The sequence below is a fragment of the Mizuhopecten yessoensis genome, unplaced genomic scaffold (assembly GCF_002113885.1).
Source record: "Mizuhopecten yessoensis strain PY_sf001 unplaced genomic scaffold, ASM211388v2 scaffold715673, whole genome shotgun sequence".
Lineage (NCBI taxonomy): Eukaryota > Metazoa > Mollusca > Bivalvia > Pectinida > Pectinidae > Mizuhopecten > Mizuhopecten yessoensis.
In genome coordinates, this window is record NW_018479734.1 from 4,137 (window position 1) to 19,495 (window position 15,359).

Sequence of the window (15,359 nt, forward strand, 5' to 3'; positions counted from 1 at the left end):
GTTTCCCAACCAAACATTACTATGGGGGTAAGAGTTAGCTAGTCATTGTTTCCCAACCAAACATTACTATGGGGGTAAGAGTTAGCTAGTCATAGTTTCCCAAACAAACATTACTATGGGGGCAAGAGTTAGCTAGTCATGGTTTCCCAACCAAACATTACTATGGGGGTAAGAGTTAGCTAGTCATAGTTTCCCAACCAAACATTACTATGGGGTTAAGAGTTAGCTAGCTATATGTTTCACCCAAACCAATATTACAGAAGAAGGAAATTATCGACTGGCTGTGTTTTAGCCTACCATCATCTGTTGGTTGGCTATTCAAATTGCCCTCCATCTGTGGTCTGCGGTCTGTGTTCTGTCGTCTGTGGTCCGTCCATCTGTAATCCATCATCTGTCGTTTGTAGTCCTTCATCAATTCTTAAGCAATTCTTGTTACAGCTATTTATCAGAAAGTACCTTCTGAAGGTATCTTTCTCAAATTTGATATGAAAATTCCCCTTGTTGTGCATGTTCACTTCTGGGATTGATCGGATAATCAAAATGGCTGACAGGCTGCCATCTTGGATTTTGATTTTAATTTGTTATCGTTATTTCTCAGGAATTACCAAAGGGATCTTAATAAAAATAATATATGTAGGTTCCACTTGGTCTGAAGTTGTGCATATTTACTTTTGACACTGATCAGATAAACAAAATGGCCAACAGGTTGCCATCTTGGATTTTGACATTGAAGGTTTGTTAGTGCTCCCCCTAGTCGCTGCACCTTTCCATGGTAGGGGGGATCGAGTACCTCAATGACCTGGATAGTTATGCTGGTTGGGGCTTTGTGCTCCTGGTAGGGTCACCCAAGCCAGACAGGTTGAAAGGTAGAGGTCAGACCAAGCAGCACCGTCCTTCGGCCGGGACGCAAATGCTAGGTTTGCACTGTTGTGCATTCCTTCCTGGGGGTTTGGTATACAGGTGTCTGCCTTCGGGCCAGCTCTTTGTGCATTCCTCTGGAATGGTCGGGCCGTGGTAAATCATCAGAGTCCCATGTATATAGTGTAGATTTTTCTGTCCTTTCTCTTTTCTTCCTCTTTGTTCTTTCACCTTTTTCACACCTTTAAAATTTGATTTAGCATTTGTTTTTGTTGACCATTTGTTGGCTGTAATGACCTATTTTGTGTTGATGGGACGTTTAGCATTGATAATAATAATAATATTGTTAGTGCTATTTCTCAGGGGGTACTTGAGGGATTTTTTTCTAATTTGATATGTATTTTCCCCTTAATCCTTAATTGGGCTGCATGTTTTGTTTTGAGAGTTGAAAAAGTTCCTACATATTTCTGTAAAAAAACACTAGGTGACTTCCAATGTATATTGTTGGAAAATGAAAATATTGAAATACTGGGTTAAAGTGAAAGAAACAGAAAATTGTATATTGAAAGCATGTTATGAACAGAGATTATTGGATAATGATGATTGGATTATAAATATACAATCAGATTTGAATAAGTTAGGATTAGGGTATTTATGGAATAACTGCTATGAAAGTAAGATTGTGTATAAGTTAATAGAGCGCAAAATTTATGATATATACCTGTACAAATTTTTTTGTCTAAAATACAGAATTCCCCAAAAGGAACATTGTATCGGCATTTAGTAGATACTTTTGGTCTGCAATACCACCTGAAAAAAACCATTGATCAGTTGTGTAAGAACAGTATTTCATTTTTAGCTCACCTGGCCCGAAGGTAGTGTTGGGACGATTGTCGCTAATAATCGAAAACTATCGCTCAGGTGTGACGTCGGCGACAATCGATTGCAAACTTGTCACTATCGATAGTTCGAAAATATCATTCACGGTAATTAACAACACGGAACTATGGGAAGGGAGATCACTCTCGCCTCGTGGTCATGATTATCCCTATCTAGGGACAGTTAAATCAGCCATATGGAAATAGTTCATGTTCCGGAAAAAAGAAGGTTCAGTGGGACCCGCAATAAAATCAAATTTAGACATGCCAACTGTCATTTGTAGGCTATGCAAGAAAAGCTACGCCAACAAAGGTAAATACGATATAGATTACATCGATATAGTATCTAAAAGCTTTTTGAAATCAAAATTTTCTGAATGGCCAAGTATTTTGAAATAGTTTAATGATAAACAAAACTAATGACAAATTTCTTTGAAATGGCATAGTTCGTTAGAGGCCCCCCTACACCCTAAAGAAGAAAGTCATTTTCGTTAGCTGATTGACTGACTGTTGAAAATCGACAAATGAAGTTATTTTTTAACACTTTGTAGTTTGTGTTTTCTGTGATATATTTACTCTCAACATAAAATCTTACGTTCATAGTCATGATACACATATGAAAATAAATTTTGGAAAACAAGTATTAGTGAGTACTGAACATGTTTAAGCACGGACTTAGATAACAATCTAATTCTGTGGTTTAAGTAAGTACTATTACAAAGCCATCCACTCACCTTGCAGTTATGTTACATGCAGGTTAGCATACTACAGATGGTGACTAAAGACCAAAGGTGCATACAGAAGCAGTAAAGCATACTACATAATGATAAAGGATTACTAGCTAGTGCAGTCTGAAGCAAAATAAGTGCTATTGTGTTAATATACACTTAAAATTATGTAATTTAAATCCAAAACAACACAAGTATACATTAGGAAACTACACAATACAACAAATACATATTACATATATATATATATATTATAATAGATATAATAATTTTCGGACTTTTTCTGCACGTGTCTTACAAACCGATTGAACTATCGATAGTCAATCGGTTTGGGGCTTCCGATTAATCGATTGTAATTTTCTGTCCGATTCCCAACACTACCCGAAGGGCCAAGTGAGCTTATGGCATGGTGCAGCGTCATGCGTCCGTCTGGCGTCAACTTTTTACTTTAAACAACTTCTTCTCAGTAACCAAAAGGCCTAGGGTGATGATATTTGGCCAGAAGTATGCTTGGATGAAGGGCTACTAAGTTTGTTCAAATAAATGACCTTCATCAATTTTCAAGGTCACAGGGGTCAAATATGTTAAAATCTTTAAACAACTTCTTCTGAATAACCAAGAGGCCTAGGATGATGATATCTGCCCAGTAACATGCTTGGATGAAGGGCTTCCAATTTTATTTAAGGTCACAGGGGTCAAATATGTTAAAATCTTTTAAACAACTTCTTCTGAATAACTGAGAGGCCTAGAGTGATGATATTTGGCCAGTAACATGCTCGGTTGAAGGGCTACCAAGTTTGTTCAAATAAATGACCTTGACCCACTTTCAAGGTCACAGGAGTCAAATATGTTTAAAACCTTTAAACAACTTCTTCTGAATAACCAAGAGACCTAGGATAATGCCAGTAACATGCTGGGATGAAGAACTACCAAGTTCAAATGAATGACCTTGACATCTATATTTTAAGGTCACATGGATCAAATATGTTTAAAACCATTGAATGACTTCTTCATAATAAGCAAAAGGCCAAGGGTGATGATATTTGGCCATTAACATGCTGGGATGAAGGACTTCCAAGTGAATGAACTTCGCCCATATTCAAGGGCACAGAGGTCAATATATGTTTAAATCTTTAAATGATTTGTTCTGTATAACCAAAAGGTCCAGGGTAATGATTTTTCCAGAAGCATGCTGGGTTGGAAGACTATAAACTCTGTTCAGCCTAATATTATAATGTCCTTGTTCGACATTCAAGGTCACAGGTGTCATGTTTAAATCTGTTAATAGGTTCTTATGAATGAAACACTGATATTTTGCCTGTAGCTGTATTTTAGTCCACTTTTAAGATTACAAGTGTGAGATTAATACTAGGTGAGCGATGCAGGCCCATTGGGCCTCTTGTTGCTTTTAAGAAGCGCTCTCAGTCATTATTATGCCGTGGCGTGGCGTCTGTCGTCCGGCGTCAATATTTTGCTTTAAACAATTTCTTGGGTGAAGGGCTACAAAGTTTGTTCAATTGAATGACCTTCAACTATATATTCAAGGTCACAGGGGTCAAATATATTAAAAACTTGAAACAACTTCTTCTGAATAACCAAAACGCCCAGGGTGATGATATTTGGCCAGTAGCATGTTGAAATGAAGGGCTACAAAGTTTGTTCAAATGAATGACCTTCAACTATATTCAAAGTCGCAGGGGTCAATTGTCTTAAAAACTTTAAACAACTTCTTCTCAATAACCAAAATGCCCAGGGTGATGATATTTGGCCAGTAGCATACTTGGGTGAAGGGCTACCAAGTTTGTTCAAATGAATGACCTTCAACTATATTCAAAGTCGCAGGGGTCAATTGTCTTAAAAACTTTAAACAACCTCTTCTGAATAGCCATGGGTCCCAAGATGTTGATATTTTTGCAAGTTGCATCCTGAGATGAAAGGCTATAAAATTTGTTCAACATAATTACCTTGTTTGACTTTCAATCACAGGGGTGAAATATTTTCAAAAAATTTAACAGGTTCTTTTGAATAAATTTTAATCATAAATACTGATATTTTGCCTGTAGCTTTATTTTAGATCACTTTTAAGGTTACAAGTGTGAGATTTATACCAGGTGAGCGATGCAGGCCCATTGGGCCTCTTGTAGTATTATCACATTCTTGTGTGTATAGGTGTATATGATACGATTACATACAATTATCACTCTCCTGTACATCATTACTCTGTTTAACCTGTTAATATGTATTAATATTGTGTTTTGTATCTTATAAGTTGTAAGGCTTACAGAATAAACTAATTGAATTGAATTGATCATAAAAACAAGATGGCCGACAGAACAACTTAACAGATCTTTCTCGTATTGCAATGATCAGCTTTATTTCTTTCACATTAAGTACCGTACTAGTAAATATGTGAAATGAAAAACTCACTTTAAAGGTTGTCTTTTATACACAGCAGTATTAAGATAAGATCAATGGTTACCTCAAAGGTGCATTTACAATTTTACTGTTAACATGACCGTATTAAACAGATAAGAGAAAAGAAAAAGAAAATCAAACTGACAAAGAACCAATTATTAGCTCACCTGCCCAAAGGGCAAGCTTAAGTGAGCTTATGTCATGGTGCGGCGTCCGTCATCCGTCCGTCCTCGTCGTCAACTTTTCCTTTAAATAGATTCTTCTGAAGAACTGACAGGCCTAGAGTCATTATATTTGTCTGAAAGCTTTGTTGGTAGGAGCCCAGCAAAGATTGAGAACGAAAATGACCTTGACCTACTTTCAAGGTCACAGGGGTCAAATATGTCAAACACTTCAAACGACTTCTTCTAAAGAACTAAAACGTATAGAATCTTCATATTTGGCTGATGGCTTCCTGTGATGGAGCCTAACAAAGTTTGAGAATGAAAATGACCTTGACCTACTTTCAAGGTCACAGGGATCGAATGTGTCAAACACTTAAAACGACTTCTTATGAAGAACTAAAAGGTACAGAATCGTCATATTTAGCTGGTGGCTTCCTGGAATAGAGCCCAACAGAGTTTGAGAATGAAAATTAGTTTGACCTACTTTCAAGGTCACAGGGGTCAAATATAGAATCTTTATATTTGATTGATTGCTGCCTGGGATAGAGCCGACAAAGTTTGAGAATTAAAATGACCTTGACTTTCTTTCAAGGTCACAGAGGTTAAATATGTCAAATTCTTTAAACGACTTCTTCTGAGGAACTAAAAGGTATAGAATCGTCCTATTTGGCTGGTGGCTTCCTTGGATAGAGCCCAACAAAGTTTGAGAATTAAAATTACTTTGACCGGCTTACAAGGTCACAGCAGTCAAATATGTCAAACACTTCAAACGACTTCTTATGAAGAACTAAAAGGTATAATATCTTCAAAATTGGCTGGTGGCTTCCTTGGATAGAACTCGACAAAGTTTGAGAATGAAAATTACCTTGACCTACTTTCAAGGTCACAGTGGTAAAATATGTCAAACTCTTTAAACAACTTCTGAAGAAGAACAAAAAGATGTAGAACCTTCATATTTGCCTTGTGGCTTCCTGAGATAGAGCCTGACAAAGTTTGAGAATGAAAATGACTTTGACCTTCTTCAAGGTCACAGATGTCAAATATGTCAAAAACATCAAGCGACTTCTTCTCAAAAATCGAAAGGCATAAAATTATAATATTTGGCTAGTGGCTTCTTGGGATAGAGCTCACCAAAGTTTGCAAATTAGAATGACCTCAACCTACTTTAAATGTCACAGAGGTCAACAACATTTCAATTTGTTCTGAAGAACCAAAAGGAATGGATTCATAAGATTTGGCTGGTAGCTTCTTTGGATAGAGCTATACAAGTTTGAGAAGGAAAATGAATTGACATACTTACAAAGTCACAGGGAACAATATGTCAAACAACTTTTGAAGAAGAACGATGGCCAAAAAGCATAAAATCTTATAATAGAATTTGACTGGAAGTTTCAATAGATGGTGCCGACAAAGTTTGCGAGTGAGAAATTTGTAGTACAATATTTATAATATTTACTGAGAATATTTGCTATGACTGCTTAAATATTCAGGTGAGCGATACAGGCCCTCTTGGGCCTCTTGTTTATATATATATAATGAAGATGGTACAATGATGGGCACCTTACTTAGGGTTCTCATTTCCAGTCACTTCAGGAAACTGGAAATAGATACATTTGAAGACACTATGATATTTAACATATAAAACAGATAGCTCCCTCTGTTAATATTGTCAATGAACTTCTGGTAATTTGATCAAAAGTGGTGATTTGTGCCATACACAATTAACATTTACAGTACTTTCAGACTGTGTACTTTGGTTAAATGATGTAGTTTTCTTCGTATTTCATCGAAAACATTGCAAATACATCAAAGCTCTTTTAAAGAATTTCACTTAGTAAGAAAATCATTAATTGTATCTTTAATGATGTACTCTTCAGGGAACATGGCTGGTATGTCTGTCAAACAGGACGCCATGCAAACAGATATAGCTGGTATGTCTGTCAAACAGGACGCCATACAAACAGATATGGCTGACCTTCAGGGTAAGTTTTTACGTTGTTTATTTCAGCCCTCATGTTAAACTTCCATTTCACAATCTTATATCAAAAGGGACCTCAATACAGGTCAAAGTTTATGAATAATTTCTTTTATATTGATTCCAGCAATGTTTTCACTGTCATTTAATTCAGTAAATTCAGTAAAACATATCTTTTCCTTCATTGAAGCACATGGTTTAGATGTATTGGCTTCTAAGTAGCAATGGGTTAATGATATATTTATCTTGTCTCTTTAGGGAACATGGCTGGTATGTCCGTCAAACAGGACGCCATACAAACAGATATGGCTGGGATGTCTGTCAAACAGGACGCCATACAAACAGATATGGCTGACCTTCAGGGTAAGTTTTTACGTTGTTTATTTCAGCCCTCATGTTAAACTTCCATTTCACAATCTTATATCAAAAGGGACCTCAATACAGGTCAAAGTTTATGAATAATTTCTTTTATATTGATTCCAGCAATGTTTTCACTGTCATTTAATTCAGTAAAACATATCTTTTCCTTCATTGAAGCACATGGTTTAGATGTATTGGCTTCTAAGTAGCATTGGGTTAATGATACATTTATCTTGTCTCTTCAGGGAACATGGCTGGTATGTCGGTCAAACAGGACGCCATGCAAACAGATATGACTGACCTTCAGGGTAAGTCTTTACGTTGTTTATTTGGACTCGTGTTACAATACCTTTTATAATATCTAACCATATCAGCGAGGAACAATCTAGGCCAAAGTTTATGAATATTTTATATAATTCCATCAGTGTTTTATGGTCATTTAATTTAGTAAAACAGTGTTTAAGCTTAATACATAGACCTGTAATGTATAGAGTAACCGTACGTACATGTAGACTTTTAAAAACAAATTAGCCTGTACTCGTTTTGAAGGTCACAGATGATAGATGATTAATAGGTGAGTGTTACAGGCCAAATGAGTCTCTTGTTTAGTAATCATTCCCTAGTGAGAACACAAGCTGCACATGTTATTTTTAGCCCCCTCTGATTCAAATTCGCCCAGCATCAGTGGTCAATGGTCTGTGTGTCCATCCTTCAACAATTTGTGTTATTGTTGTTTCTTAAAAAGGCACTGGAGGGATCTTTCTCAAATTTAATATACAAGTTCCCTTTGGTACCTATTTGTGCATATCAACTTTTGAGACTGATCAGAGAAACAAAACGTCCGACAAACGGCCATCTTAGATTTTGACAGTTAAGGTTTGTTATCACTATTTCTCAGAAAGTACCAAAGGGATCTTTCTCAAAATATATATATAGGCTACCATTGGTCCTTAGTTGTGCATGTTGACTTTTTGAGACTGATCAGATGGCGAAAAGACAGTTAAAGCTGAAAGAGCAAGTTAAAAATCTTTCATTTGAGATTAAAAAGAAGCTTCTATTTTTTCTGGTTTTGAGTTGTTCCCCAGTAACTATCTCTGACTAATAGTTTGTGCTTGCTTGGTAACGAGTATGATTCTCCCTGGGTATAAAAAGTCATTACCTGTCCAACTGGTTATCATTCTACCACTGACGATTCAATCAGCTCCCTTATCAGCAAATGATATCAAAAATCAAACGTACTCACCTGAAGACTTTGAAACACCACTGAAAAATCTACAATAAATCTTATAAGTTATCAGTCTTTAACCTGCATAGAACTCCATCCACACATGACTACTTTATTATGAACTCAAAGTCTTAGTCGTGTAGAGGCTTTACTAGCAAAACAGTCCCAGGTGTGTAGTCAACAATGTGAAACTTGATATTTGAAAACTGTTCTCATGGAAATAATTGAAGTTATTACTAGCAGGATATCTAAAAGGTTGGCGTCAGCATTAGTCAAATGCTTGCTTATTATACCCCCCCAATGAAGTTACTAGATATATCCTAACCCTTTGTTATGGAGTTATGGCCCTTTCTTGAAAAATCCTTTGTCCTGACAACTTCTCCTGATCTACTGGGCCAATTTCAAAGTTTAAATATATGGTAACTGCCCCCTAGCATTGTGAATCCAAGTAGTACTTTTTCATTCCGACCCTTTTAAAAAGGAATTATGGCCCTTTGTTGAAAAAGAATGTTTGCCTCCTAAACAACTGGACCAATTTCAATGAAACTTTACAGATATGGTAATTACCCCCTGATGTCGTGCATTTTTAGGTCACCTGAGCTTTGCTCAAGTGACCTATTCCAATCGCTTTTCGTCCGTCGTCGTCCGTCGTCGTGCGTAAACTTTTACATTTTCAACTTCTCAAGAACCAGTGGATGGATTTTTTTCAAACTTGGTCAGAATCATCCTTGGTAGATGAGGCTTCAAAATTGTAAAATTGAGATTCCTACCCCGACCCCTGGGGCCAGGGCGGGGCCCCAAAGGGAAAATTAATCAATATTTCAAAAATCTTCTTCTCCAGACTCAGAGGTACTACAGTGATTTTCTCTACGTGGAAAGAAAGATCATCAGGGGCTTTACTTAAATTGTAAATTTCAGGACCCCCGAGCTATCCGTTCTCCCTTGGGGAGGGGGTAAAGTTTACTATAGTTTATATAGGGAAATAACACTTTTGGGTATATTTTGACAACTTTCTGTAGGAAATTATTTTTACTTGGTGAGAATTATCCTTGGAGGTAGATGGTTTCAAATTGTAAAATTGAGATTCCTACCCCGACCCCTGGGGCCAGGGCGGGGCCCCAAAGGGAAAATTAATCAATATTTCAAAAATCTTCTTCTCCAGACTCAGAGGTACTACAGTGATTTTCTTTACGTGGAAAGAAAGATCATCAGGGGCTTTATTTAAATTGAAAATATCAGGACCCCGAGCTATCCGTTCTCCCTTGGGGAGGGGTTAACGTTTAATATAGTTTATATAGGGAAATAACACTTTTCGGTATATATTTTATCCATTTTCAGCAGAAAATTGCTCAAACTTAGTCAGAATCATCTTGGGTAAATGAGAGTTTTACTTTGTAAAATTAGGATTCCTGCCCCATCCCCAGGGGCTAGGGCGGGGCCCCAAAGGGAACATTTACCAATATTTTCAAATTCTTATCCATTGATGACATGACAAGTATTGTATTTCACTTAGTTTACATGCTGATTTCCACATCACATCTAAACCATAAAATAAAGCTACCAGTATCTATGATATAACTCAGGTGACCGCTAAGGCCCTTGGGCCTCTTGTTATGTTACCCGAACATTTTCGGGGAAGCATATAGTTGCCGCTTTGTCCGTCCTTCCTTTTCATGTCCGTAGCATAACTTTACCGGCATTTAAGGTAGGATCATGTCTTGGTGTGTACATCAGTCATACTAAGACGATGTGCACTGTGCCAGATATGATCATGTATGTAACAGTTAAAACAATATTTTCCTTCTTCCAAACTCCCCATTTCAACATATTTTTACCAATAGGTGTCATAAATCTAACCAAATGCAATCTTCGCAAACAGGAAAAGCCTCCAATAAAGTTGTTTTCGGGGAGCATACATCTGTTCCACCAATTCTCTTGTTTTAAGGAGTTATGGTCCTTCTTTAAAAATCTTTGTTCTGACAATTCTTCCTTAACTACTAGGATGATTTCAGCAAAACTAGTTCATCTGGGCTAACAAGATTTGGTTTGCAAGTGTAATTTGGCATTGGGAGGGAGTACAGGAAGTATGTCAGTGACCTATATACTTAAATCAGTGTACAGCTCAGAGAATAAAGAAATCATTACTGGTGGGAGACTATAGACTACAGACTACAGTTCTGGTTTATATGAACAAATGATAATTGGTTTGATGGGTATTGCGCTTTTTAGCTTGTTTATTTGCTGAAAAAGGGGGGCTAGTGTAGTCACACTGGCGTCAGCGTCCCACTTCACTCAAGTTAAAGTTTTTGGGCAAGTTTTTATGTGCAGTGTTGAATCCCCACCATCAGTACGCTGTTGACTGTCTCATGTTGTCTAGTCATCTCTTCTTTAGAATTGTGAAGGTTAAGGTACGCCATTCCCAAAACCTGTTATATTGCCACCATTTGTTCAAAGAAAGCTTGGCATATAAAGGGGTTTGGTAATAAATTGACTGAAAGATATAAAGGAATTCTTAAGAAAAACAGAATTAAGGGACTTTGAAATATGTTGGCAGTGAGCGAGGTGGAAAGTGAAAGGCATTATATCAAGGTTTTACTGTACACGTGTTTCTATTTATGTTTGCTATAAAAACCTGTATCTCCAAAAGGCAAGCTGCAACTACTCTTGATATACCCCGGGAGACCCCCTACTCGTTACCAAGCACATTCTAATATGTCTGTGCTTCCTTAGATACAACAGCCGGAAAAGAGCAGAAAACAAAGTTTTTTAAATCTTAATTGAGAGGTTTTTAACTTGCGCTGTCGGATTTGATTTGTAGGTTCCCCTTGACCTTTAGTTGTGCATGATTACTTTTGAAATTGATCGACCATCTTGGATTTTGGTAGTTCAGGTTTTATATTTCTATTTCTTGAAAGTACTGGAGGAATCTTCCTCAGTATGAAAGCTTCCCTTGGTCTCTAGATGTGCATTTTTAGGTCACCTGAGCTTCAGCTTAAGTGACCTATTGCTATCCGTCTTCGTCCGTCGTCGTGCATTGTGCATCGTCCGTTAACATTTTACATTTCCGACTTCAGCTGAAATACTGTCGATGGGATTTCATTGATACTTCATTGTAATATTACTGACATCTCCCTGACCAGGTGTTGTTATTTTTCAGGTTCGATCAGAAATCAAATATTGCCGCCATGGCCACTATTTTGAAAATATCTATTTCAAACTTAAAGTCCAGTCCTGCTTGGCAAATTTAACTGAAACTTGGTAGGAATGATCGACTCATGGTCCTGACAATGGGTTGTTATTTTTTTCGGGTCAATCTGAAATCTAATATGGCCGCCACGGCCACCATTTTGATAAATTTGTTTCAAGCTTAAAATCAAGTTCTAATAGGCCGATTTAACTGAAACTCAGTCTAGGAATGATCAACTCATGGTCCTGACAAACTTAACTTAACGTTATACTTAACTTTTATTTACTCAAATTGGTAGGGATGATTGACATCATTATCTCCACTGTATATTTCAACAACAAAAATAAATACTGTAGGACTCGGGTGACCGTTAAGGCCCATGTGCATAGCTCTATTTCACAGAAAGTATTCAAAGGGATCTTTTACAAATTATATATATATATGTTCCCCTTGTTAAAAATACCCCTGGCCCTAATGAGAATTTATTCCTCATTGACAGCACCTATTTGTATAAGAATTTTTTTTTGCATTTTGCATTACAAAGTTTAAGATAATGTACAAGATTTCTGTTGAGGATTTCCAGCATAGGACTAGGTGATAGTAACTGTAAGAAAATTGAAGATCAAAGAATGTTTAAGATCATCTTTTGAAGATCTGATAAAGATCCTTTCATGGTGGGCACCAAGATCCTTCTACGATCTCTTGTTTAAGTTGATTTAAAATACAAGATGGCCACATGCACTTTCTTGGCTCAGAGGTTTGATACTGATGAGCATAATGGTTAGTTTCTCTAGCAAAAGTAGTGTCAAACACACCCTGGAGGTAATATCTGATTATATATGTGTAAAGGAATCATCGTCTTTGCCATACAAACTTCACCCATTTATATTTCTATCAATCCAATACAGGTCACATCGGAGAGGAATTTGGTGCTGTCAGGGATGAATTTGGTGCCGTAGTTGGTGCTGTCAGGGACGAATTTGGTGCTGTGAAAGAACAACTTAACATATCAGCAAACAGGGGTATGATGAACAGCAATAAGTTCCAAAGTTTTACAAGAAATAAAAATATCAGGATCACATATCAATGTAATAAAATGTCAGGGTAACATATTTGTAACAGACAACCTCAGTCAAAATGTGTCTGCTTCATTCTAAAAGAAAGAATGAAGATTGACACAAGCTATCATTAATTGAAAGAGAATAATTTTTAATTTTAAGGCCACTGGTCTGAAGGGCCTAGTGAGCTAATAATATGCCTTGGCGTGGCATCCGTCGTGAATTTTTGACTTATAACAACTTCTTCTCAATAATCAAAAGGCCAAAGTTGATGATATTTGGCAATTATCATGCAAATAAATGACCTCCCATTTTCAATGTCACAGGGGTCTACTATTGAAATATGTAAAAAAAAATAAAAATTGACTTCAATGGTACATGTACATGGTAAAATATGTATGAACCTTTTAAAGATCTCCTCTCAATAAACAAGAGGTCTAGGTCAGTGATATTTGGCAAGTTGCAACTTAATATCCTTGTTTGACTTTCACGGTCACAGGGGTCAAATGTGTTTAAATCTTTTAACGGGTTCTTTCGAATGACTTATAGTCCTCGATACTGGTATTCTGCCTGTAGCTTTGTTTTAGTCCACATTTGAGGCCCATTGGGCCTCTTGTTGTATAAAAACAAGAAAATTCAGATTTGTTATTGACCATTCAACTGCTCTTATAATACAAATTGCAGAAAGGATGATTATATTTTGAACCCTTCACAAACAGTACTTCAGATAGTTTTGTACTTCAAAAAGGAAAATGCAATTACAAAGAAGTGTTCAAATGTTCAATAAAACTCTGCCAAAGTCAAAATAAAAGTTATTTTGTACTTAATTTCATTAATTTATTTGAATTAGATAGGGTTTTATGCCGTGAAATGCACCCCGAATAAAACCTCCCTTACTTTTACCCAAATTCCCTTAGAATGGTTGTAAATCTCGCAGATTGGCCTATAGGAAATCTGGCATGTATATAAACGGAATGAAATAGCACACTGCCGATACGGAATTAATATAAATAAAATAAAATAAAATTGTAATTTAAATTATAAAATAAGTATAGTCAAATTGAACTGAAAGATAAAAATTGGGAATAATAACTGAAGACCGGCAGAAAATTGGCATGTTACTTTGTGATAAATATAAACCATATCAATTATCAGCTTGCTCTTAACATTGAATTCCTGGTATGTAGGATCCCTTCACTACTTGAAAGTCCGTTTTCATGCATCCACTTAACAGTTATAGGGATAAATAAACCTGCCCACACCATGGAGCACGGATATATACATCACCAGCACAACAGTCTATATCATGGGGGCACGGTTTTGTGGTGACATGTTTGTGTATACAATGTGTAAGGGTGTGTGGGACTATATGAACCCTGTATTGGTTCAGTGTGTTACTGTGGTGACATCTGATCCTCCATACACTAGTACTAACTGTTGTCAGTGTTCTGTTGTTTTGAAGATTTGGTAAATATACTTTATACACAAAAGATTTTACTATTCATAATCTTATTTCATAAGCCAAAAGTAGAGAAGAGAGTAAAATTACCTAGATAGAACTAAAGAAGATCTTCCGGTGTTGGGCATCAAGATCCTGCCGGGATCTCTTTATTTTCTGTCCTATTTCTGAATGGTTGCTTTGTAAAGTATCTCATGGCATGAATCCTTGTATTTTACAGGCAGGGATACCAAGTTGTCAGCTTTGATAGGTGAGTTTGCTGAGTAGGGTTGGATATGAAGATGTTTGCTTGATGGCAGAGAGATACAGCATGCCTTCAATAGGAACAAAACCTCTTCAGGGACAGGAACTGAGCAAATGTTTCAAGTGTCATTGTCTAAATATTTAAGAGCGTGTGAAATATTTGAACCTGTATTTTACAATAACAATTCATGTAATCATCCATCAAGGCCATATAAAACTTGATAGTCAAGTTATCATTGTGGCTAACTGATTGATCGTGTATGGTGCAGCATCCGTCGTCTGCCAATCAATTTTATAAGCTCACCTGGTCCAAAGGACCAAGGTAAGCTTATGCCATACCGTGGTTTCTGTCAACAGTCGGTCAGTTGTTGTCAACAATTTCTTAAAAACGACTTCTTCTAAACTGCTGATTGGAATTGAATCAAATTTGATGGAAATTCGAAATTGTACAAATGGAGGGGCTGAGGGGCGGGGCCAAAAGAGGTTATTTGGCCATATTGCTTTAAACAACTTATTCTGTGGAACTAAGAGAAAGATGTCAACCATATTTGGTGGGAAGCATTCTCAGGTTGTTAGGATTCAAAATTGTAGAAATGGAGGGGCTGCCCCACTGGGGGACTGAGGGTGGGGCGAAAAAGGTGTTATTTGCCCATATTGCTTTAAGCAATTTCGGCTCTGGAACAATGGGATGGATATCAACCATATTTAAATGGAAGCATCCCTAGGTGGTGGGGAATCAAAATTGAACAAATGGCAGGGCTGACCCCCAGGGATAAGGGGGGGGGGGGGGGCAAAAGGGGTAATTTGGC

At 36.9% G+C, this 15,359-nt stretch overlaps 1 protein-coding gene across 1 annotated transcript in view; it reads left to right on the forward strand.

The window, feature by feature from the left end:
* Positions 1-15,359, forward strand: part of LOC110441184 — a gene marked incomplete at its 3' end in the record, with an annotated part of 31,377 nt that overhangs the window by 2,353 nt on the left and 13,665 nt on the right. The window contains exons 3-7 of the mRNA XM_021484282.1: positions 6,921-7,025; positions 7,277-7,381; positions 7,624-7,686; positions 12,699-12,812; positions 14,528-14,557. Coding sequence (XP_021339957.1) covers positions 6,921-7,025; positions 7,277-7,381; positions 7,624-7,686; positions 12,699-12,812; positions 14,528-14,557 — 417 coding nt within the window. The remainder of the gene's footprint in view (positions 1-6,920; positions 7,026-7,276; positions 7,382-7,623; positions 7,687-12,698; positions 12,813-14,527; positions 14,558-15,359) is intronic.